Source organism: Pongo abelii, chromosome 1, assembly GCF_028885655.2.
Source record: "Pongo abelii isolate AG06213 chromosome 1, NHGRI_mPonAbe1-v2.0_pri, whole genome shotgun sequence".
In the NCBI taxonomy this organism is placed as follows: domain Eukaryota; kingdom Metazoa; phylum Chordata; class Mammalia; order Primates; family Hominidae; genus Pongo; species Pongo abelii.
The window spans coordinates 25,187,088-25,210,473 of record NC_071985.2 but is presented as its reverse complement, the minus strand read 5'-3'; the positions used below and the strand labels follow the sequence as shown (position 1 = coordinate 25,210,473).

The 23,386-nt window shown below is 41.9% G+C and overlaps 2 protein-coding genes across 3 annotated transcripts in view; one reads left to right on the top strand and one right to left on the bottom strand.

Moving 5' to 3' along the window:
• Positions 1-23,386, top strand: part of LOC134759398 (splicing factor, arginine/serine-rich 19-like) — a 101,913-nt gene that overhangs the window by 26,204 nt on the left and 52,323 nt on the right. The gene's annotated exons all lie outside the window — the stretch shown is intronic.
• Positions 1-23,386, bottom strand: part of LOC100441720 (small ribosomal subunit protein eS8-like) — a 43,597-nt gene that overhangs the window by 14,008 nt on the left and 6,203 nt on the right. Inside the window, exons 3-4 of one of the 2 annotated variants that reach the window (XM_054519689.2) lie at positions 17,077-17,419; positions 1,558-2,281 (exon numbers count right to left, since the gene is read on the bottom strand). In XM_054519689.2, the coding sequence (XP_054375664.1) occupies positions 1,576-2,250 (675 nt within the window). In that variant the 5' untranslated portion in view covers positions 2,251-2,281; positions 17,077-17,419 and the 3' untranslated portion in view covers positions 1,558-1,575. Of the gene's footprint in view, positions 1-1,557; positions 2,282-17,076; positions 17,420-23,386 lie in introns of those variants that run through there. The other variant, XR_008509534.2, reaches the window with a different exon arrangement.

The window sequence follows — 23,386 nt, the reverse complement described above, 5'->3', positions numbered from 1 at the left end:
AGCCACTGAACTGCTTTCTGTCCCTGCAGATTCGTTTGCATTTTCTTAAGCTTTATATAAATGGAATCATAGAGTACGTGCTCTTTTGTCTGTCTTCTTTCACTCAGCATAATTATTTTTTAGATTCATGTGTCTTGTGTGTGTCAATTCTTTTCTTTTTATTGATGAATAACATTCCATTGTATGGATATACCACATCTGTACAGTTTGTTTAATCCATTCACCTGTTGATGGACATTTGGATCACTTCCAATATTTGGCTATTAAAATAAAGCTACTCTGAACATTTGTGTATGTGCCTTTGTGTTATTCTTGGGTATATATCCAGGAGTAGAATGCTGGATCGTGCGGTAGGTTTTTTGGGTTTTTTATTTTTAGATATGTGGTCTCATTCGGTCACCCAGGCTGGAGTGCAGTTGCGTGACTGTGGCTCACTATGGCCTTAAACTCCTCCCACCTCAGCCTCCTGAGTAGCTGTGAGTAGCCGGGATTACAGGTGAGAGCCACTGCATCCAGCCAGTTATTTTTATTACGACTTTACCCTTAATTCATTGTATATTTTATTTAATTTTAATTTTTTTTTTTTTTTTGAGATGGAGTCTCACTCTCGCCCAGGCTGGAGTGCAGTGGGGCGATCTCAGCTCACTGAAACCTCCACCTCCTGGGTTCAAGAAATTCTTGTGCCTTGGCTTCCCGAGTAGCTGGGACTACAGGCGCCTGCCACCACACCCAGCTAATTTTTGTATTTTTAGTAGAGACGGGGTTTTGCCATGTTGGCCAAGCTGATCTCGAACACGTGACCTCAAGTGACCCACCCACCTTGGCCTCCCAAAGTGCTTGGATTACAGGCATGAGCCACTGTGCCCGGCCTCCATTTTATATTTTAAACAAAGGATGTTTAATACAGATTTATTTTTGATTCATTATACATTTTAAACAATATGAGTTTATAGCCAGTATGACTTTTACTCCCCTTTCTTTAAGGGGAGATAAGCACACCAGTAATCTGTAGAATAGTATCAGCACACAAGGCACACTTGCTTCCCTTTGCTTACCTCTGATTAAAGATCATAACTAAAAGGCATTTATTGAATCTATGGACATATGTATTTACTTCTGAGTATATATCTCTTCCTCACATGCATATACCTCACATAAATGATTTCTTTTTTTCAGTTACCATAGTGATTTAAACAGTTTTAAAACATCTTTATTAAGATTTTAACATACTACAAAATTCACCCATTTAAAGTGTACACAATTCATTGGTTTTTAGTAGATTAACAAAGTTGTGCGAGCAACACCACAATCTAAGTTTAGAATATTTCACCCCATGTCAATTAGCAGTCGTTTCCCATTCTCTCCTCCTTATGCCTCAGTTGTAGGCCACTAATCATGTACTTTCTTTTTCTGTATATTTACTTACTCTGGACATATATAAATTGAGTCATACCATATGTGGTTTTTTGTGGCTGGCTTCTTTCACTTAGCATGGTGTTTTTTGTTTTTTTGTTTTTTTTTTGGGGAACAAAACAATAAACACCTTTATTACATGGGTGAAGACAAAACAAGGATTTATTTGCCTTTCCGGGCCTTGATTTTCCTAAGATAGAACTCCAACTCTTTGCCCTCTAGCACATAGCCATCTGCTCGGCCACACTGTCCCGGCCTTGAAGTGATGCACGCAAGAAGCTTGCCCTGCTGGAACTGCTTCTCCAGGAGACTGCTGATTATGGCATTCTTTTTCCTTTCATCATATTTCTTCTGAAATTTTTTAGATCGTTTTTTGTTTAAAATCTCTTCTTCCTCAGGAGTCAGCTTGGCTCCCTTCTTGCGGCCCAGGGGCAGCGCATAGTGGGACTCGTACCACTGTCGGTATGGTGTGCTGTCGATGAGCACGATGCAATTCTTCACCAGGGTCTTGGTACGAACCAGCTCGTTATTAGATGCATTGTAGACAACATCGATGATCCTTGTTTTACGAGTACAACACTCTGAGCCCCAGGAGAAATTCCCCACCTCCAACCTCAGGGCACAGTATTTCTTGTTACCTCCCTGCACACGGACTGTGTGGATGCGACGGGGGCCAATCTTGGTGTTGGCAGCTGGGCGCCCCAACTCATACTTCTGCTTCTTGTGGTAGGGCTTTCTCTTGCCCCCGGTTTTGCGGCGCTTGTGCCAGTTGTCCCGAGAGATGCCCATCGCTCGGCACTGGCTGGAAAGAGCTAGCATGGTGTTTTCAATGTTCATCCATGTTGTAGCATTTATCAGTACTTCTTTCCTTTTTTTAAAAAAATAGACTTTACTTTTTAGAGCTGTTGTAGGTTCACCGCAAAATTGAGCTGAAAGTACAGGGTGTTCTCATATACACCCTGCCCTGCTCCATGTAAACCCTCCCCTATTATCACCATCTGCATCGCTGGTGTAATTGTTACCATCAGTGAACCTACCTTGACATCACTATCACTCATTCCATAGTTTACAGTAGGGTTGGTTCATTCTTACCTAATGTAGGGTTCACATGGTGTTGTACATTCTATGGGTTTGGACAAACCTTTAATGATGACATGTATCCACCATCGTAGTGTTGTACAGAGTAGTTTCACTGTCCTAAAAATCCTGTTATGTTTAAATTTTTTTTGTTCTTTGAGACAGTCTCACCCTGTCACCCAGGTTGGAGTGCAGTGGCCCCATCTTGGGTCACCGCAACCTCTGCCTCCCATGCTCAAGCGACTCTCCTGTCTCAGCCTCCTGAGTAGCTGGGATTACAGGTGCCCACCACCAGGCCTGGCTAATTTTTGTATTTTTAGTAGAGATGGGTTTTTGCCATGTTGGCCAGGCTGGTCTCGAAATCCTGGCCTCAAGCAATCCGCCCGCCTTGGCCTCCCAAAATGCTGGGATTACAGGTGTGAACCACTGGGCCTGGACCCAATTTTTTTTTTTCTTTGAGATAGGGCCTCATTCTGTCACCTGGCTGAAGTGTGGTGGTGTGATCATGGCTCACCGGAGCCTCGATCTCCCAGACTCAGGTGATCCTCCCACCTCAGCCTCCCAAGTAGCTGGGACTGCAGGCACGCACCACCACACCTGGCTAATTTTTTGTATTTTTATTGTAGACATGGGCTGGTCTCAAAACACCTAGGCTCAAGTGATTTTCCCGCCTTTGTTTCCCAAAATATGTTTAACTTTTTTTTTTTTTTTTTGAGACACAGTCTTGCCCTGTCACCAGGCTGGAGTGCAGTGGCGCAATCTCGGCTCACTGCAACCTCTACCTCCTGGGTTCAAGCAATTCTCCTGCCTCAGCCTCCCGAGTAGCTGGGACTACAGGCGTGTGCCACCACACCCAGCTAATTTTTGTATTTTTAGTAGAGATGGGGTTTCACCATGTTGGTCAGGATGGTCTCAATCTCTTGACCTCGTGATCCACCCGCCTCGGCCTCCCAAAGTGTTGGGATTACAGGCGTGAGGCACCGTGCCTGGCCTGTTTAACTTTTTAAGAAGCTACCAAAATGTTTTACAAAGTGCTTGTACCGTTTTCCATTCCCAATGATGCATGAGAATCCGGTTTCTTCATATCCTTGCTGACTCTTGGGATGGTCAGTCTTTTGTTAAAATGTTTTGTTAAAAATCCTTTGGCCATTTAAAAAATTGTGTTGTTTTCTCGTTATTGATTTTTAGAGTTATTAGCATGAATACAAGTCTTTTTTTTTTTTTTTTTTTGAGACGGAGTTTCACTCTTGTTGCCCAGGCTGGAGTGCAATGGCATGGTCTCTGCTCACGGCAACCTCCACCTCCCAGGTTCAAGTGATTCTTTTGCCTCAGCCTCCCGAGTAGCTGGGGTTAGGCATGTGCCACCATGCCTGGCTAATTTTGTATTTTTTAATAGAAACGAGGTTTCTCCATGTTGGTTAGGCTGGTCTCGAACTCCCAACCTCAGGTGATCCACCCGCCTCAGCCTCCCAAAGTGCTGGGATTATAGGTGTGAGCCACGGTGCCCGGCCTGAATACAAGTCTTTTATCAGATATGTGCTTTGTGATGATTTTTCTCCCAGCTTATGAATTGTCTTCATTCTTTTTTTTTTTTTTTTTTTTTTTTGAGAGGGAGTCTCGCTCTGTCGCCCAGGCTGGAGTGCAGTGGCATGATCTTGGTTTACTGCAACCTCTGCCTCCTGGGTTCAAGCCATTCTCCTGCCTCAGCCTCCCGAGTAGCTGGGACTACAGGCATGTGCCACCACACCTGGCTAATTTTTGTGTTTTTAGTAGAGACGGGGTTTCACCATATTGGCCAGGCTTGTCTCGAACTCCTGATCTTGTGATCCACCCGCCTCAGCCTCCCAAAGTGCTGGGATTACAGGTGTGAGCCACCGTGCCCGACCTGGATTGTCTTCATTCTTTTCGGAGTATCTTTTGAAGAGCTTAACCTTTAAATTTTGATGGAGTTCACTTTATATTTATTTTTTATGGGTTATGCTTTTGGTGTCATGTCTAAGCAATCTTTGCCCCAAGGCCACAAAATTTTTCTCCAGTGTTTTCTTCTAGAAGTTTTATAGTCTTAGGTTATTCATTTAGGTCAATGCTCTATTTTGAACCGATTTTTTTTTGAGATGGGGTCTCTCTATATTGTCCAGGCTGTTCTTAAACTCCTAGGCTCAAGGGATCCTCCTGCCTCAGCCTCCCAGGTACCTGGGACTCCAGGCATGTGCTACTGCACCCAGCTAGTTAGTTTAATTTTTGAATAGGTAATACTTTTCCGTGCCTGGCTTTAAGCTAATTTTTATGTATGGTGTGAGTTATGGATCAAAGTTCATTTCTTTCTTTTTTGCATGTGGATATCCAATTGTTCCAGAACTATTTCTTGAAAAAACTATCCTTTCTCCATTGGATTGCCTTGGCACCTTAGTAAAAAATTAGTTCTCCATTTATGTATGGATCTATTTCTGATTTCCATATTCTGTTCCATTTATCTATTTTCCTTATTTATAGCAAACCACACTGTTTTGATTCCTGTAGCTTTTAAACAAATCTTGAAGTCAGGTAGCATAAGTCTTCCAGCTTTCTTCTTCTTTTTTTTAAAGATTTTATTTTATTTTATTTTATTTAGAGACAGGGTCTTGCTCTATTGCCCAGGCTGAAGTGCAGTGGTGTGATCACAGCTCACTGCAGTCATTAATTCTTGGGCTCAAGTGATACTCTCACCTCAGCCTCCCGTGTAGCTGGGCCCACAGGTGTGTACCACTAGGCCCAGTTAATTTTTTGATTTTTTGTAGAAACAGCCTCAGCATGTTGCCCAGGCTGGTCTGAAACTCCTGGACTTGAGCGGCCCTCCCACTTTAGCCACCTAAAGTGCTGAGATTAGAGGCGTAAGCCGAGGCACACAGCCAAGATGGTTAGAATTATCTTTTTTTTTGAGCTCTTGTTGCCCAGGCTTGAGTGCAATGGCACGATCTTGGCTCACCACAACCTCCACCTCCTGAATTCAAGAGATTCTCCTGCCTCAGCCTCCCAAGTAGCTAGGATTACAGGCATGTGCCACCACACCTGGCTGATTTTATATTTTTAGTAGAGATGGGGTTTCTCCATGTTGGTCAGGCTGGTCTCGAACTCCCAACCTCAGGTCATCTGCCCGCCTTGGCCTCCCAAAGTGCTAGGATTACAGGTGTGACCCACCATGCCTGGCTGGTTAGAATTATCTTTAACTCATCACAGTCTACCTTCAAGTTATATTGTATCAAGTTATATATGTATCACACATAACATAAGTTTACAGGAGTCTACCTTTGTTTCCCTCCTCCTAGCTTTTATGCTGTTGTTGTCATATGTTTTACTTACACATTTGTTATAAACCACAGTCTATATTATTATTTTTGCTTGAACAGCCAGTTTTCTGGTTTTATTTTGAAATAATTATAAATAGGATGTTGCAAATAAATGTATAGAAAGGTCCTGTGCATCCTTCACCCCTCCTCCCTCAATGTTGACATTTTGCATAACTACATACCATATCAAAACCAGGAAATTGGGCGGGTGCCATGGCTCACGCCTGTAACCACAGCACTTTGGGAGGCTGAGGCGGGCGGATCACCTGATGTCAGGAGTTTGAGACCAGCCTGGCCAACATGGTGAAACCCCATCTCCACTAAAAATATAAAAATTAGCCGGGCATGGTGGTGGGCGCCTGTAATCTCAGCTACTCGGGAGGCTGAGGCAGGAGAATCGCTTCAGCCTGGGAGGCAGAGGTTGCAGTGAGCTGAGATCTCGCCATTGCACTCCAGCCTGGGTGATGAGAATGAAACCCTGTCTCAAAAAAACACAAAAACCCAGAAATTGGCATTGGTACAATCCACAGGGTTTAGTCAGACTTTACCAGTTACACATGCACTCATTTGTGTGTGTATGTAGTTCTATGCAGTTTTATCATACGTGTAGCTTTGTGTAATTGCCACCACAATCAAGATACAGACCCATTTCATCACCATAAGCCTCCCTGAAGCCTTTATAGTCACATCTACCTTCTTTCTCCCCAGTCAATAACCCCAGCAGCCACTCGTCTGTTCTCCATCTTTTAATATTGTTATTCAAATACATTACATAAATGTAATCACTTATGTAGTGTCATACAGTGTGTAGCTTTTAAAAAAATCAATCAGCATAATTCCCTTGAGAACCAGCCAAGGCCTAATTCTATCAGTAATTTTTTCCTTTATGTTGCAGAGTAGTATCTGTGGTATGGATGTACTACAGTTTCTTCAACCATTTATACATTGAAGGACATTTGGGTGGTGTCTAGTTCTTGGCTATTACAAATAGAGTTGTTATCAACATTCATGTATAGATTGCAGAGTGCATATAGGTTTTCATTTGCCTGGGATAAATGCCCAAGGGTGCAATTGCTGGGTTGTATGGTAAGTGCACTTTTAGTTTTGAAAGAAAATGCCAAAATATTTTCCAGAGTAGCTATCCCATTCTACATTCCTGCCAGCCATGTAAGAGTGATCCAGTTTTTCCCATATCCTTGCCAGAATTTGACATTTTTTATTTTATCACTCTGATAGGCGTGTAGTGATACTGCATTGTGGTTTTAATTTAGATTGCCCTAATCACCGAGGTTGAATATCTTTTTATTAGCTTGTTACCTGTATCTACTTCTCAGTGAAATGTTTTTAGTACACTTGCTAATTATATTGTTTGCTTTTCTACTGTTGAGTTTTGGAAATTCTTTATATTCTAGATACTAAATCCTTTGTTGGATATTTGGCTTGCAAATATTTTCTCCCAGTCTGTAATTTATCTTTTCATTCTCTTGAGACAGGTTCTCACTCTGTTACCCATGCTGGAGTGCAGTGGTGTGATCATGGCTCATTGCAGCCTTGACCTCCTGGGCTCAAGTGATCATCCCACCCCAGCCTCTCACGTGGCTGGGACTACAGGTGTGTGCCACCATACCCAGCTAATTTTTTCTATTTTTTGTAGAGACATTTCTTGAACTGCTGGAAATGTTGCCGAGGCTGATCTTGAACTGCTAGACTCAAGCCATCTGCCCACCTCTGCCTCCCAAAGTGCTGTGAATACAGGCGTGAGCCACTGTGCCTGGCCCTTTTCATTCTCTTAACAGGATCTTTCACAGAGCAAAATTTTCTAATTCTTAAGAGGTCCAATTTATCAAGTTTTCCTGGATCATAGTTTTTGTTTGTTTGATTGTTTGTTTGTTTTTGTTTTGTTTTGCTCTCGTTGCCCAGGCTGGAGTGCAATAGTGCGATCTCAGCTCACTGCAACCTCTGCCTCCTGGGTTCAAGCAATTCTCCTGCCTCAGCCTCCTGAGTAGCTGGGATTACAGGCAGGTGCCACCACGCCCGGCTAATTTTTGTATTTTTAGTAGAGACAGGGCTTCACCATATTGGCCAGGCTGGTCTCAAACTCCTGACCTCAGGTGATCCACTCACCTCAGCCTCCCATATTCCTGGGATTACAGGCGTGAGCCACTGCGCCTGGCTGGGATCGTAGTTTTGATATCAAGTTGAAGTACTGGTCTCCCAGCCGTAGGTTTTGAAGATTTCCTCCTGTTTTGTTTTTTTTTTTTCCAAAAGTTTCATAGTTTTACATGGTATGTTTAAATCAATGATTCATTTTAAGTTAATTTTTGTAAAAGGTATGAGGTTCTTCTTTTTTTTTTCTTGGCCTACAGACTTTTTTTTTCTCCACCAGTTGTTGAAAAGGCCATCCTTCCTCTATTAAATCATGTTTGTACCTTTTTTCTTTAAAAAATTCAGTTGTACATTCTTTTGTGATTCTATTCTGTTTCCTCTATTATATTTCATTGATCTACATATTTATTCTTCCACCAGTACCCTACTGTCTTGATTACTGAAGTTATTTAGTAAGCCTTAACATTGGGTAGAATGATTCTTCTTATCATATTCTTCTTTTTCAAAATTGTCTTAACTATTTTAGGTCCTTTACCTTTCCATATAAATTTTAGAATAAGTTATTTATATCTATAAAAAGCCTTGCTGGAATTTGGATAGGAATTATGTAAATCAGTTTGGGAAGAATTGATGTTTTTAGTGTTGAGTTTTCTAAGTCATACACAGTATTTCTCTCTATTTATTTAGGTCTTCTGTGATTTCTTTCATCAACATTTTGTAATTTTCAGCATACAGCTCTTATACATGTTTTTTTAGATTTATAACTAAGTATTTCATTTGCTTTGTAGCAATTGTAAATGGTATTGTGTTTTCAGCTTTGGTTTCTACATGTTTGTTGATTTTTGTGTGTTGATTTTGTGTCCAGTGACCTTCCTTATTAATTTTTAAAATTGCAGTTAAAAATAGATTCATTAGGATTTTCTGTGTAGATAATTGTCATCTGCAAATAGGGACAGTTTTATTTCTTTCTTTCCAATCTGTCTGCATTTATTGTTTTTCTTGCTTTATTGCATAGGCTAGAACTTTCAGTACCATGTTGAATAAGAATGATGAGAGTACGTCTGTGGGAGGAGAAGGTGGGAGCATCACTTGAGGCTAGGAGTTAAAGGCTGCAGTGAACTATGATCATGCCACTACCATTGTACTCCAGCCTGAGTGACAGAGTGAGACCCTGTCTCAAAAAGAAAAAAAGAAAGAATGGTGATGCCATGTTCCTGATATTAGGGGAAAAGCATTCAGTCTTTCAGTCTTTCACCACTAATTATGCTGTTACCTGTAGTTTTTTGGTAGGTGCTCTCTATCAAGTTGAGTCAGTTCCTCTCTAATCCTAGTTTGTGAAACTTTTTTTTTTTTTGTGCATATGAATGGGGACTGGATTTTGTAAAATGCTCTTTCTATATCAATTAATACGGTCATATGACTTTTCTTCTTTTTTATTTTATTTTATTTTTTAGACAGGGTCTTGCTCTGTCACTCAGGCTGGAGTTTAGTGGTGCAATCATGGCTCACTGCAGCCTTTACTTTCTGGGCTCAAGTGATCCTCCCACCTCAGCCTCTTGAGAAGCTGGAGCTTCAGGTGCATGCCACCATGCCCAGCTAATTTTTAAATTTTTTTGTAGAGACAGGGTTTTGCTATATTGCTCAGGCTGGTCTTGAACTCCCGGACTCAAATGATCCTTCCACCTTGGCCTCCCAGACTGCTGGGATTACAGGTGTGAGCCACTCTGCCCAGTCTGATTTTTCTTCTTTAGCCTGTTGATATGATGAGTTGTATTGATTGATTTTCAAATATTGAACTGGCCTTGCATACCGGTAATAAGTCCAACTTGGTTATGATGTATAATTTTAAAGAATTTTTTATTATTTATTTATTTTATAGCAACAGAGTCTTGCTCTGTCACCCAGGCTGGAGTGCAGTGGTGCAAATCATAGCTAATTGTAATCTCAAACTTCAGGCTCAAGCAATCCCTCTGCCTCAGCCTCCCAAGTAGCTGGGACCACAGGCATGTGCCATCGTTCCTGGCTAATTCTTTTTTGATATTGCTGAATTTAATTTATTAATATTTTTTTGAGGACTCAATTATCTCTTAAAGAGACATAAATAATAGGAAAAACATCTTACATATTTTACCTGTGTGGTAACCATTTCTGACACTCTGGTTAGATCAATATTTCTATGTGGTATAATTTTCCTTCTACTTTCAGGCCTACCTTTAATATTTTTTAAAGTCTGGTAGTGATTAATTCTGCCAGATTTTTAAAAAATCTGAAAACATCTTTATTTTCATTTTTGAAATATGGTTTTTAAAAAACTGGGTGTATAATTTAAAGTTGGCAGTTCTTTCTTTCAGTTCTTTTTTTTTTTTGGGGGGGGGGACAGAGTCTCGCTTTGTCGCCCAGGCTGGCGTTCAGTGGCATGATCTCGGCTCACTGCAAGCTCCACTTCCCGGGTTCATGCCATTTTCCTGCCTCAGCCTGCTGAGTAGCTGGGATTACAGGCACCCGCCACCATGCCCGGCTAATTTTTTGTATTTTTAGTAGAGATGGGGTTTCATCTCTACTAGCCAGGATAGTTTCGATCTCCTGACCTTGTGATCCGCCTGCCTCGGCCTCCCAAAGTGTTGGGATTACAGGCATGAGCCACTGCGCCCGGCCTTTTTTTTTTTTTTTTTTTTTAAGAGGTAGTGTCTCACGCTGTCACCCAGGATGGAGTGCAGTGGCACGATCGTAGCTCACTGCAGCCTTCTTGGACTCAAGTGGTTCTCCTGCCTCATCCTCTCAAGTACCTAGGGCTACAGGTGTGTGCCACCAGACCCAGCTAATTTTGTAAAACTGTTTTTGTAGAGACAAGGGTCTCCTTGTCTGGCACAGGCTGGTCTTCAGCTCCTGGCCTCAAGTGACCCTTCTGCCTTGGCCTTTCAAAGTGTTGGGATTACAGGTGTGAGCCACCACACCCAGCCCTCTTTCAGTTGTTATTGTTTTTTGTTTATTTGTAAAAATGGGATCTGCCTATGTTTTGAACTCTTGGGCTCAAGTGATCCTCCCACTTCGGTCTCCCAAAGCGCTGGGATTACAGGCACAAGCCACCATGCCTGGCCATCTCTTTCAGTTCTTTAAAGATGTTGTTCCATTGTCTTCTTACTTGCATTGTTTCTTTTTTGGGAGTACATAGTAGGTTTGTATATTTATGGTGTACATGAGCTATTTTGATACAGACATACAATATGTAATAATTACATAAGGATAAATGAGATATCCATAACCTCAAGAATTTATCGTTTGTGTTACAAACAATCTAGTTGTACTCTTTTAATTATTTAAAAGTGTACAATTAAATTATTTTTTACTATAGTCACCTCGTTGTGCTAGCAAATACTAGGTCTTTTTTTTTTTTTTTTTAGATGGAGTCTCGTTCTGTTGCCCAGGCTGGAGTGCAGTGGCACAATCTTAGCTCACTGCAAGCCGGGTTCGAGTGATTCTCCTGCCTCGGCCTCCCGGATAGCTGGGACTACAGGCACACGCCACCATGTCCAGCTCATTTTTTATATTTTTAGTAGAGACAGGGTCAGGAGTTCAAGACCAGAACTCCTGACCTCAAGTGATCTGCCTGCCTTGGCCTCCCAAGGTGCTGGGATTCCAGGCGTGAACCACAGTGCCTGGCAGAAATACTAGCTCTTATTCATTCATTCTATTTTTTTGTACCCAATAACCATCCCCTCTTCCTCCCCACTCCCCCACTACCCTTCCCAGCTTCTGGTAACCATCATTCTACGCTCTATCTCCATGAGTTCAGTTGTTTTAATTTTTAGCTCCTACAAATAAGTAAGAATACGCAAAGTTTGTCTTTCGGTGCCTAGCTTATTTCCTTAACATAACTACCTCCAGTTCCATTCATGTTGTTGCAAATGACAGAATCTCATTCTCTTTTTTTTTTTTTTTTTTGAGATGGAATCTCGCTCTGTCGCCCAGGCTGGAGTGCAGTGGTGCGATCTCGGCTCACTGCAACCTACGCCTCCTGGGTTCAAGCAGTTCTCTGCCTCAGCCTCCTGAGTAGCTGGGACTACAGGTACCTGCCACCATGCCTGGCTAATTTTTTTGTATTTTTAGTAGAGAGGGGCTTTCACCATCTTGGCCAGGCTGGTCTTGAACTCCTGACCTTGTGATCCACCTGCCTCGGCCTCCCAAAGTGCTGGGATTACAGGCGTGAGCCACCGTGCCCGGCCTCTCATTCTTGTTTTATAGCTGAATAGTACTCCATCGTGTATATGTACCACATTTTCTTTATCCATTCATTTGTTCATAGACACTTAGGTTGCTTCCAAATCTTGGCTGTTGTCAGTAGTGCTGCAGTAAACATGGAAGTGCAGGTATCTCTTCGATATACTGATTTCCTTTTTTTGGGAGGGGGTGGGTATTTCCCTAGCAATGGGATATCTGGATCATATGATAGCTCTATTTTTGTTTTTTTGAGGAACCTCCAAATTGTTCTTCATAGTGGTTGTACTAATTTACATTCCCACCAGCAGTGTATAAAGATTCCCTTTTCTCTACATCCTCACCAGCATTTGTTATTGCCTGTCTTTTGCATAAAAACCATTTAAAATGAAGTGATATCACATTTTCTACATGATGATAGAAGTCATTATATAAAAAAGATACTTGCACATGCATGTTTATAGCAGCATAATTCACAATTTCAAAAATATGGAACCAGCCCAAATGTCCATCAATCAATGAGAGGATAAAGAAAACATGGTATATATGTATACACCATGGAATACTACTCGCCATAAAAAGGAGCGAAATAATGGCATTCGCAGCAACCTGGATGGAATTGGAAATTATTATTCTAAGTGAAGTAACTCAGGGATGGAAAACCAAACATTGTATGTTCTTACTAATATGTGGGAGCTAAGCTATCAGGATGCAAAGGCATAAGAATGATACATTGGACTTTGGGGACCTGGGGAAAAGGATTGAGTATGGTGAGGGATAAAAGACTACAGGTTGGGCACAGTGTACACTGCTAGGGTGATGAGTGCACCAAAATCTCAGAAATCACCACTAAAAAACTTATTCATGTAACCAGACACCACCTGTTCCACAAAAATCCTATTGAAATAAAAAAATTAAAAATAAAAAACCACAAAATTCGGAATTACAGGAGCTTTCCTCTCCCGCAACCACCTAAGATTCTGGACAACTATATTTGTAATGGGTAGCTCAGAAGATTCTCATGAATAAGTCATCCTGATAGATTTTAGGGCCAATTTTTCATAAGAATTCAAGGAAACTGTCTTTACTGGGCTATGTGAAATTACCCAGAGCTGCTTATCTCTCATTGGCAGGAGGGTTCCGCGTCAGTTGCAGGTGACTTATTTCCTTTTACTCTGGATGATAGAGATAATTGAAGAAAAAGCCTTAGTTTGTATTTAAAAAAAAATAAAATAATGGGTTTGCAAGATATTATTTGCAAGCCTCATGGTAACCTCAAATTTAAAAACATACAATGGATACACAAAAAATAAAAAGCAAGAAATTAAAACATACCACAGGAAAATCATCACCTTCACTAAAAGGAAGACAGGAAGGAAGGAAATAAGAAAAGACCATAAAACAACCAGGAAACAACAAAATGACAGGAATAAGTCCTTACTTATCAATAATAATAAGTAATTGGTAATGGACTACACTCAACAATCAAAAGGCATAGAGTGGCTGAATGGATTAAAAACAAAACAAAATGAAACAGGACCCAGTGATCTGATGGCTAAAAGAAATACACTTCACCACTTCTATGCAAATGGGAACCTAAAAAGAGCAAGAGTAGCTATACTTATATCACACAAAATAGGTTTCAATACAAAAACTATAAAAAGCGACAGAGAAGGTCATTATATAATGATAAAGAGGTCAGTTCAGCAAGAGGATATAACAATTATATATGCATCCAACATGAGAGCACACAGGTATGTAAAGGAAATATTATTAGAGCTAAAGAGAGAGAGAGAGAGACAATAATAGCTGGAAACTTCAACACCCCACTTCCAGCATTGGGCACATCTCCTAGACAGAAAATCAACAAAGAAACATTGGATTTAATCTGCACTGTAGACCACATGGACCTAATAGATATTTACAGAACGTTTCATCCAATGGCTGCAGAACACACATTCTTTTCCTTAGCACATGGATCATTCTCAGGGAAAGACCCTATGTTAGGGCACAAAACAAGTCTTAAAACATTCAAAAAATGGAAATAATATCAAATATCTTCTCTGACCACAATAAAATAAAACTAAAAACCAATAACAGGAGGAATTCTGGAAATTATACAAACACAAGGAAATTACACAGTATGCTCCTGAATGACCAGTAGGTCAATGAAGAGATAAAAAAATGAAAGTTTTGGCCAGGCACGGTGGCTCATGCCTGTAATCCCAGAACTTTGGGAGGCTGAGGTGGGCGGATCATGTGAGGTCAGGAGTTCAAGACCAGCCTGACCAATGTGGAGAAACCCCGTCTCTACTAAAAATACAAAATTAGCTGGGCATGGTGGCGCATACCTATAGTCCCAGCTACTTGGGAGGCTGAGGCAGAAGAATCACTTGAACCCAGGAGGCAGAGGTTGCGGTGAGCCGAGATTGTGCCATTTCATTACAGCCTGGGCAACAAGAGCAAAACTCCATCTCAAAAAAAAAACAAAACTTTTTTTAAGAAAAAGTTTTCTTGAAACAGATGATAGTGGAAACACAACATACCAAAAGCTATGGCATACATCAAAAGAGGGAAGTTTATGGTATCAGTGCCTACCTCAAAAAAGAAGAAAAACTTCAAATAAACAATATAATGATGTATCTTAAAGAACTAGAAAAGCAAGAGCAAACCAAACCCAAAATAAGTAGAAGAAAAGAAATAATAAAGATCGGAGCAGAAATAAATGAGACTGAAATGAAGAAAACAATACAAAAGATCAATGAAACAAAAAGTTGGTTTTCTGAAAAGATAAAATTGACAAACCTTTATCCAGACCAAGAAAAAAAAGAAAGGAGGCCCAAATAAAGAAAATCAGAGGCCGGGTACAGTGGCTCACGCCTGTAATCCCAGCACTTTGGGAGGCCAAGGCGGGTGGATCATGAGGTCAGGAGATCAAGACCATCCTGGCTAACACGATGAAACCCCGTCTCTACTAAAAAATACAGAAAAAACAAAAAAGCCGGTCGTGGCAGCGGGCGCCTGTAGTCCCAGCTACTTGGGAGGCTGAGGCAGGAGAATGGCGTGAACCTGGGAGCCGGAGCTTGCAGTGTGCCGAGATCGCACCACTGCACTCCAGCCTGGGTGACAGAGCGAGACTCCATGTCAAAAAAAAAAAGAAAAAGAAAAAGAAAATCAGAGATGACAAGGCAGACATTACAACTAATACTGCCAAATTCAAAGGATGGTTAGTGCTATGAGCAATTATATGCTAATAAATTGGAAAGTCTAGAAGAAACAGATAAATTCCTAGACACATACAACCTACCAAGACTGAACCATGAAGAAATCCAAAACCTGAACAGGCAAATAACAAGTGATGAGATTGAAGCCATAATAAAAATTTTGTCAGCAAAGAAAAGCCTGGAACCTGATGGCTTCACTGCTGAATTTTACCAAATATTTTAAAACTGATAATACCAACCCTACCCAAATGATTGCAAAAAATAGAAGAAGAGGGAATACTTGTAAACCTAATACTTGTAAACTATGCACTATGAGGCCAGTATTACCAGTAAACTAGACAAAGCCTCATCAATAAAAGAAAACTACAGGCCAATATTCCTCATAAACATTGATGCAAAAATCCTCAACAAAATAGTAGAAAACCAAATTCAACAACACATTAAAAAAAGCATTCATCATTACCAAGTGGGATTTATCCCAGGGATGCAAGGATGTTTCAACATATGCAAATCAGTCAGTGTGATACATCATTATCAACAGAATGAAGGACAAAAACTATACGATCATTTAAGTTGATGCTGAAAAAGCATTTGAAAAAATTCAACATCCCTTCATGATAAAAATCCTCCAAAAAAGTGGGTATTAAAGGAACATACCTCAATACAATAAAAGCCATATAGGACAGACCCACAGCTAATATCATACTTAAAGTAGAAAACTGAAAGCATTTCCTCAAATATCTGGAACAAGACAAGGATGCCCACTTTCACCACTGTTATTCAAGTCCTAACTGGAGCAAACAGACAAGAGAAAGAAATAAAGGACATCAGAATTGAAGGAGGAAGTCAAATTAGCCTTGTTTGCAGATAATATGATCTTATATTCAGAAAAACCTAAAGACTCCACTAAGAAAACTATCAGAACGGGTAAACAAATTTAGTAAAGTTTCAGGACACAAAATCATCATACAAAAATCAGTAGCATTTGTATATGCCAACAGTGAACAATCTGAAAAAGAAATCAAGAAAGTAATACCATTTACAATAGCTACAAATAAATTTAACCCATTACCCATTTGCCCTGAGAAATGAGCACTGGCAGCGACCTGCACTTTTTTTGTCTAAATAGGAAATGGGTTAAATACTTAGGATTTAATCAAATAAGTGAAAGATTTCTACAATGAAAACTATAAAACACTGATGCAAGAAACTGAAGAAGACACCAAAAACTGGTAAGATAGTCCATGTTCATGGACTGGAAGAATCAATATTATTAAAATGTCCATACCACCCAAAGCAATCTACAGAGTCAATGCAATCCCTATCAAAATACCAACGATATTCTTCACAGAAATAGAAAAAAAAATCCTAAAATTTATATGAAACCACAAAAGACCCAGAATAGCCAAAGCTATCCTAAGCAAAAAGAACATTCTGTGTCTTTTAAGTGGAGTATTTAGGACATTTACATTCAATGTTAATATGGAGGGGTGAGGTACAAGTTGCCAGGGAACTGGGGGAAAGCCGGCAGTTACAGGCCTCACCCTGCTCCCAAGCAGCCCACAGTCCTAAAGCTGATCTTACTCCCAACATGCCCCTGCAACAGCGCCAAGTTTATTTCTAGGCAGCTGGTGACCAGGGCTGAGATCTTGCCCCACTGAGAAGGCAAGCAGCCTCCCCATGAGCCACCCCATTGAGAAAGCAAGAGGACTCACAGTTTTTTGGCATCTCAGGGAGCCTGCAGGGGTGATGAAGTTCCTTCAAAGGGTCTGTGGATTCTTTCAGTTTTCTTGGTATGTTCCTATGGTAGTTCTTGGAGCAAAAGTCCACAATGTGAGTCTCCGCATGCTGTTCTGTCCATCTGAGCGGGACGCGCAAGCTAGTCTTTCCTCGTATCCACCATCTTAATCTCCTAAGTCGAATTCTGAATTTCAAACAAATTCTTTAGGAGATTCTTCTGCCTGCTTGTATTGGAGAACCCCAAATCCAGTCCTATAGTTTAGACGGAGTAACTGAAATGCCCACAAGCCCATTATTTTAAACTGATGACAACGCTGCCTGCATAAACAAACAAGCAAAAAACAATTGAACAAAAGCCCCCAAAATTAATAAAAACTGTACACTTTAATTTGTCTTCCTGCATTTTAACTTTATGTTGGCTCTGTTTATATTTTATTATACTATGTCATGAAAGTTGTGTTAGTTATTTTTGTTGATCAGTTCATCTTTTCATCTTTCTACTTAAGATATGAGTAGTTTACATACCACAATTACAGTGTTATGACATTCTGTGTTTTTCTGTATGCTTACTGTTACCAGAGAGTTTTGTACCTTCAGATAATTTCTTATTGCTCATTAATGTCTTTTCCTTTCAGACTGTAGAACTCCCTTTAGCATTTCTTGTAGGAAGGGTCTGGTATTGATGAAATCCCTTAGCTTTTGTTTGTCTGGGAAAGTCTTTATTTCTCCTTCATGTTTGAAGGATTTTTTTTTTTTCCAGATATACTATTTTAGAGTAAAAGTTTTTCCCTTTAGCAGTTTAAATATGTCCTACTACTCTCTCCTGGCCTGTAAAGTTTCCACTGAAAAGTCTGCTGCCAGACATATTACCATTGTATGTTATTTGTTTCTTTTCTCTGGCTGCTTTTAGAATCCTTTCTTTTTCCTTGACCTTTGGGAGTTTGATTATTGAATGCCTTGATGTAGTCTTCTTTGGGTTAAATATGCTTTGTTTTCTACAACCTTTTTGTACTTGAATATTGTTATCTTTCTCTAGGTTTTGGAAGTTCTCTGTTATTATCACCTTGAATATACCTTCTACCCTCATCTCTTTTTCTACCTTCTCTTTAAGGCCAATAACTCTTAGATTTGCCCTTTTGAGGTTATTTTCTAGATCTTGTAGGCATGCTTCATTCTTTTTTATTTTGTCTCCTCCTTGTATTTTCAAATAGCTTCTTCTCAAGCTTACTGACTCTTTCTTCTGCTTGATCAGTTCTGCTATTAAGAGATTCTGATGCATTCTTCAGTAGATCATTGCATTTTTTAACTCCATAATTTCTGCTTGATTATTTTTAATTATTTCAATTTTTGTTAAATTTATGTGATGGGATTCTGAATACATTTTCTGTATTATCTTGAATTTCTTTGAGTTTTCTCTAAACAGATACTTTGAATTCTGTCTGAAAGGTCACATACCTCTGTCTCTCTGGGATTGGTCCCTGGTACCTTATTTAGTTCGTTTGCTGAGGTCCTGGATAGTCTTGATGTTTGTGGATGTTCATCAGTGTATTAGTCTGTTTTCATGCTGCTGATAAAGACATACCTGAGACTGGGCAATTTACAAAAGAAAGAGGTTTATTGCACTTAAAGTTCCACATGGCTGGGGAGGCTTCACAATCATGGCAGAAGGCTAGGAGCAGCAGCAAGTTACATCTTATGTGGATGGTGGCAGGCGAAAAAGAGCTTGTGCAGAAAAACTCCCCCTTATAATAACCATCAGATCTTGTGAGACTTACTATCACAAGAACGGCATGAGAAAGACCTGCCTGCATGATTCAATTACCTCCCACTGGATCCCTCCTACAACATGTGGGAATTCGAGTTGAGATTTTGGTGGGGACACAGCCAAACCGTATCATTCCACCCTGGCCCCTCCCAAATCTGATGTTTTCACATTCCCAAACCAATCATGCCTTCCCAGCAGTCCCCCAAAGTCTTTTTTTTTTTTTTTTTGAGACAGAGTTTCACACTTGTTGCCCAAGCTGGAGTGCAATGGTGTGATCTCGGCTCACTGCAACCTCTGCCTCCCAGGTTCAAGTGATTCTCCTGCCTCAGCCTCCCAAGTAGCTGGGATTAGAGGCATGCGTCACCACGCCCGGCTAATTTTATATTTTTTAGTAGAGACAGAGTTTCTCCATGTTGGTCAGGCTGGTCTCGAACTCCCGACCTCAAGTGATCTGCCCGCCTCGGCCTCCCAAATTGCTGGGATTACAGGCGTGAGCCACCGTGCCCGGCAGTCCCCCAAAGTCTTAACTCATTTCAGCATTAACTCAAAAGTCCACAGTCCCAAGTCTCTTCTAAGACAAGGCAAGTCCCTTCCACCTATGAGCCTGTAAAATCAAAAGCAAGTTAGTTCCTAGATACGATGGGGTTACAGGCATTGGATAAATATAGCCATTCCAAATAGGAGACATTGGCCAAAACGAAGGGACTACAGGCCCCATGCAAGTCTGAAATCCAGCAGGACAGTCAAATCTTAAATCTCCAAAATGATCTCCTTTGACTCCATGTCTCACATGCAGGTCACACTGATGTAAGAGGTGGGTTCCTATGGTCTTGGGCAGCTCCACCCCTGTGGCTTTGCAGAGTTCAGCCTCCCTCCTAGCTGCTTTCACGGGCTGGCATTAAGTGTCTGTGGCTTTTCCAGGCACATGCTGCAAGCTGTCAGTGGATCTACCGTTCGGGGGTCTGGAGGATGGTGGCCCTCTTCTCACAACTTCACTAGGTGGTGCCCCAGTAGGGATTCTGTGTGAGGGCTTCGACCCCACATTTCCCTTCCGCACTGCCCTAACAGTGGTTCTCTATGAGGGCCCTGTCCCTGCTGCAACTTCTGTCTGGGTATCCAGGTGTTTCCATACATCTTCTGAAATCTAGGTGGAGGTTCCCAAATCTCAGTTCTTGACTTCTGTGCACCCATAGGCTCAACACCATGTGGAAGCTGCCAAGGCTTAGGGCTTCCACCCTCTGAAGCAACAGCTTGAGCTGTACCTTGGCCCCTTTTAGTCATGGCTGAAGTGGCTGAGACACACAGCACCAAGTCCCTAGACCGCACACAGCACGGGACTCTGGGCCTGGCCCCTGAAACCATTTTCTCCTAGGCCTCTGGGCCTGTGATGGGAGGGGCTGCTGTGAAGACCTCTGACATGCCCTGGAGGCATTTTCCCCATTGTCTAGGGGATTAACATTAGGCTTCTCCTCATTTGTGCAAATTTCTGCAGCCAGCTTCAATCTGTCCTCAGAAAATGTGTTTTTCTTTTCTATCACATTGCCAGGCTGCAAATTTTCTGAACTTTTATGCTTTGCTTCCCTTATAAAACTGAGTGCCTTTAACAGCACCTCTTGAATGCTTTGCTGCTTAGAAATTTCTTCGGCCAGATACCCTAAATCATCTCTCTCAAGTTCAAAATTCCAAAAATCTCTAGGGCAGGGGCGAAATGCTGCCAGTCTCTTTGCTAAAACATAACAAGAGTCATTTTTGCCCCAGTTCCCAACAAGTTCCCCATCTTCATCTGAGTGAGACCACCTCAGCCTGGACCTTATTGTCCATATTACTATTAGGCTTTTGGCCAAAGCCATTCAACAAGTCTCCGAGGAAGTTCCAAACTTTCCCACATTCTCCTGTCTTCTGAGACCTTCTAACTGTTCCAACCTCTGCCTGTTAGTTCAAAGTTGCTTCCATATTTTTTGGTATCTTTTCAGCAACGCCTTACTCTACTGGTACCAATTTACTGTATTAGTCCGTTTTCACGCTGCTGATAAAGACATACATGAGACTGGGCAATTTACAAAAGAAAGAGGTTTATTGGACTTACAATTCCAAGTGCCTGGGGAGGGTTCACAATCATTGCAGAAGGCGAGGAGCAGCAAGTCACATCTTACATGGATGGCGGCAGGCAAAGAAAAGAGCTTGTGGGGGAAAACTCCTCCTTATCATAACCATCAGATCTCATGAGACTTACTCACTATCATGAGAACAGTACGGGAAAGACCTGCCCCCATGATTCAGTTACCTTCCACCAGGTCCCTCCTACAACATGTGGGAGTTCAAGATGAGATTTAGGTGGGAACACAGCCAAACCATATCAATCAACGTCTAGGCATTGAAGAGTTAGGTATTTATTGTAATCTTTGCAGTCTGGGCTTGTTTGTACCCATCCTTCTTGGAATGGCTTTCCAGGTATTTGAAGGGACTTGAGTGTTGTGATCTAAGTTTTTGGTCAGTGCAGCCATAGCTGCATTAGGGGGTACCTCAAGCCCAGTAACACTGTGGCTCTTGCAGACTCATAGAGGTATCACCTTGGTGGTCTTGGATAAAATCTAGAAGAATTCTCTAGATTACCAGGTAGAGACTCTTGTTCTCTTCCCTTAAATTCTGCCAGACAAAGAGTTTCTCTCTCTGTGCTGAGATACCTGGAGCTGGGGAAGGGGTGACATAAGTATCCCTGTGGCCACCACCACTGGGATTGCACTGGGTCAAACTTGAAGCCAGCACACCACTGGGTCTTGCCCTAGGCCTGCTGTAACCACTACCTGGCTACTGCCTATGTTTGCTGAAGGCCCTAGGGCTCTACATTCAGCAGGTGGTGAAGCCAGTCAAACTTGTATCCTCCCCTTAAGAGTGGTGAGTTCCCTTGGGCCTTGGATGGGTCCAAAGATGCTGTCCAGGGGTCAGGGCCTAGAATCGGAAACCTTAGAAATCTACCTGGTGCTCTATTCTGCTGTGGCTGAGCTGGCACCAAACCCACTGGAATGAGTCTTTTCCACTCTTCCCTCTCCTTTCCCCACCAGGCAGAGGAGTCTCTCCTCATGCACCACTACAGGCCCATGGAGAGCAGTGCTAGGATACTGCAGATGTTCATTTAAGGCCCAAGGCTGTTCAGTCAGCTTGTGTTGAATGCTTTCAGGCCTGGGACTCACCCTTCAGGGCAGTGGGCTCCCCTCTGGCCCAGGATAGGTCTAGAGATGCTGTTCAAGAACTGAAGTTTGGAATCAGGGACCCCAAGAGCCTGGTTGGTGCTCTTCCCCACTGTAACCGAGCTGGTACCTAAGCTCCAGACAAAGTCCTCTTTATTCTTTCCTCTGCTTTTCTCAAGCAGAAGAGTTCTCTCCTCGTAGCGACCACAGCTGTGAATGTGCGGGGTAACAACTGAAGCCAGCATGTCCGAGTCTAACCCAAGGCCCACAGTATGTACTACCTGATTACCACTGCTGATTATTCAGGGCTCAAGGGCTCTTTAGTCAGCAGATGATAAATCCTATCAGGAATAGGACCTTCCCTTCAAGGTAGCAGGCTCCCTTCTGGCCTAGGGTGTGTCTAGAAATGTTTAAGAGCTAGGCCCTAGAATGGGGGCCTCATGACTCTGCCCAGTGCCCTATCTTTCTGTAGCTGTGCTCATATCCAAGTTGCAAAACAAAGTCTTCTTTACTTTTTCCTTTCCTCTCCTCAAGCAGAAGGAAGGGGTCACTTTTGGAGCTGTGAGCTGTACTGCCTGGTGTTGGGGGAGAGGTGATGCAAGCACTCCCTTAGCCACCTCAGCTGGTGTCTCATTAGGTCGTGTGCTCCTCAGGTCCTTTGGCTCTGAGCCCAGCACAGCACTAGAACTCATCTAGGAGTTGTACTCTTTATGGCCTAGACAATCTTTCAAGTTAATTTAGGGCTCAGAGCACGTTAGCCTGCGGTGGCGAGGCTTGCTGAAATTCAAGTTCTGACCAGTAGAGTGGACGATTCCCCTCTGGCTAGGGTTGATCTAAATCATCCCTCCTTGGGCCCCGGCTGAGTTCTGCCCAGTGTTGGCAGCACTGCATTCCAGTGCAAAATCTCACAATCGATGCACTCTCCCTTCCTTAAGCACACAGATTCTCTCTCTGTGCCACACAGCTGGCCACCGGCAGGGGAATGGGGAGGGATGGTGTTGGCAATTCAAAACTGTCTTTCCTACCCTCTCCAGTGCCTCTTTGAGTGATATGAAGTTAAAACCAGGTACTGTGAAATTAGTTGGGCATAATGGTGGGTGCCTGTAATCCTAGCGACTCAGGAGGCTGAGGCACAAGAATTGCTTGAACTCGGCAGGCGAAGGTTGCAGTGAGCTGAGATTGCACCACTGCACTCCAGTCTGGGTGACAGAGTAAGACTCTGTCTCAAAACAAAAACATAAAACAGCTTAGTGTGATTGCTCACCTGATTTTTTTTTTTTTTTTTTTTTTTTTAGACAGAGTCTTGCTCTGTTGTCCACGCTGGAATGCAGT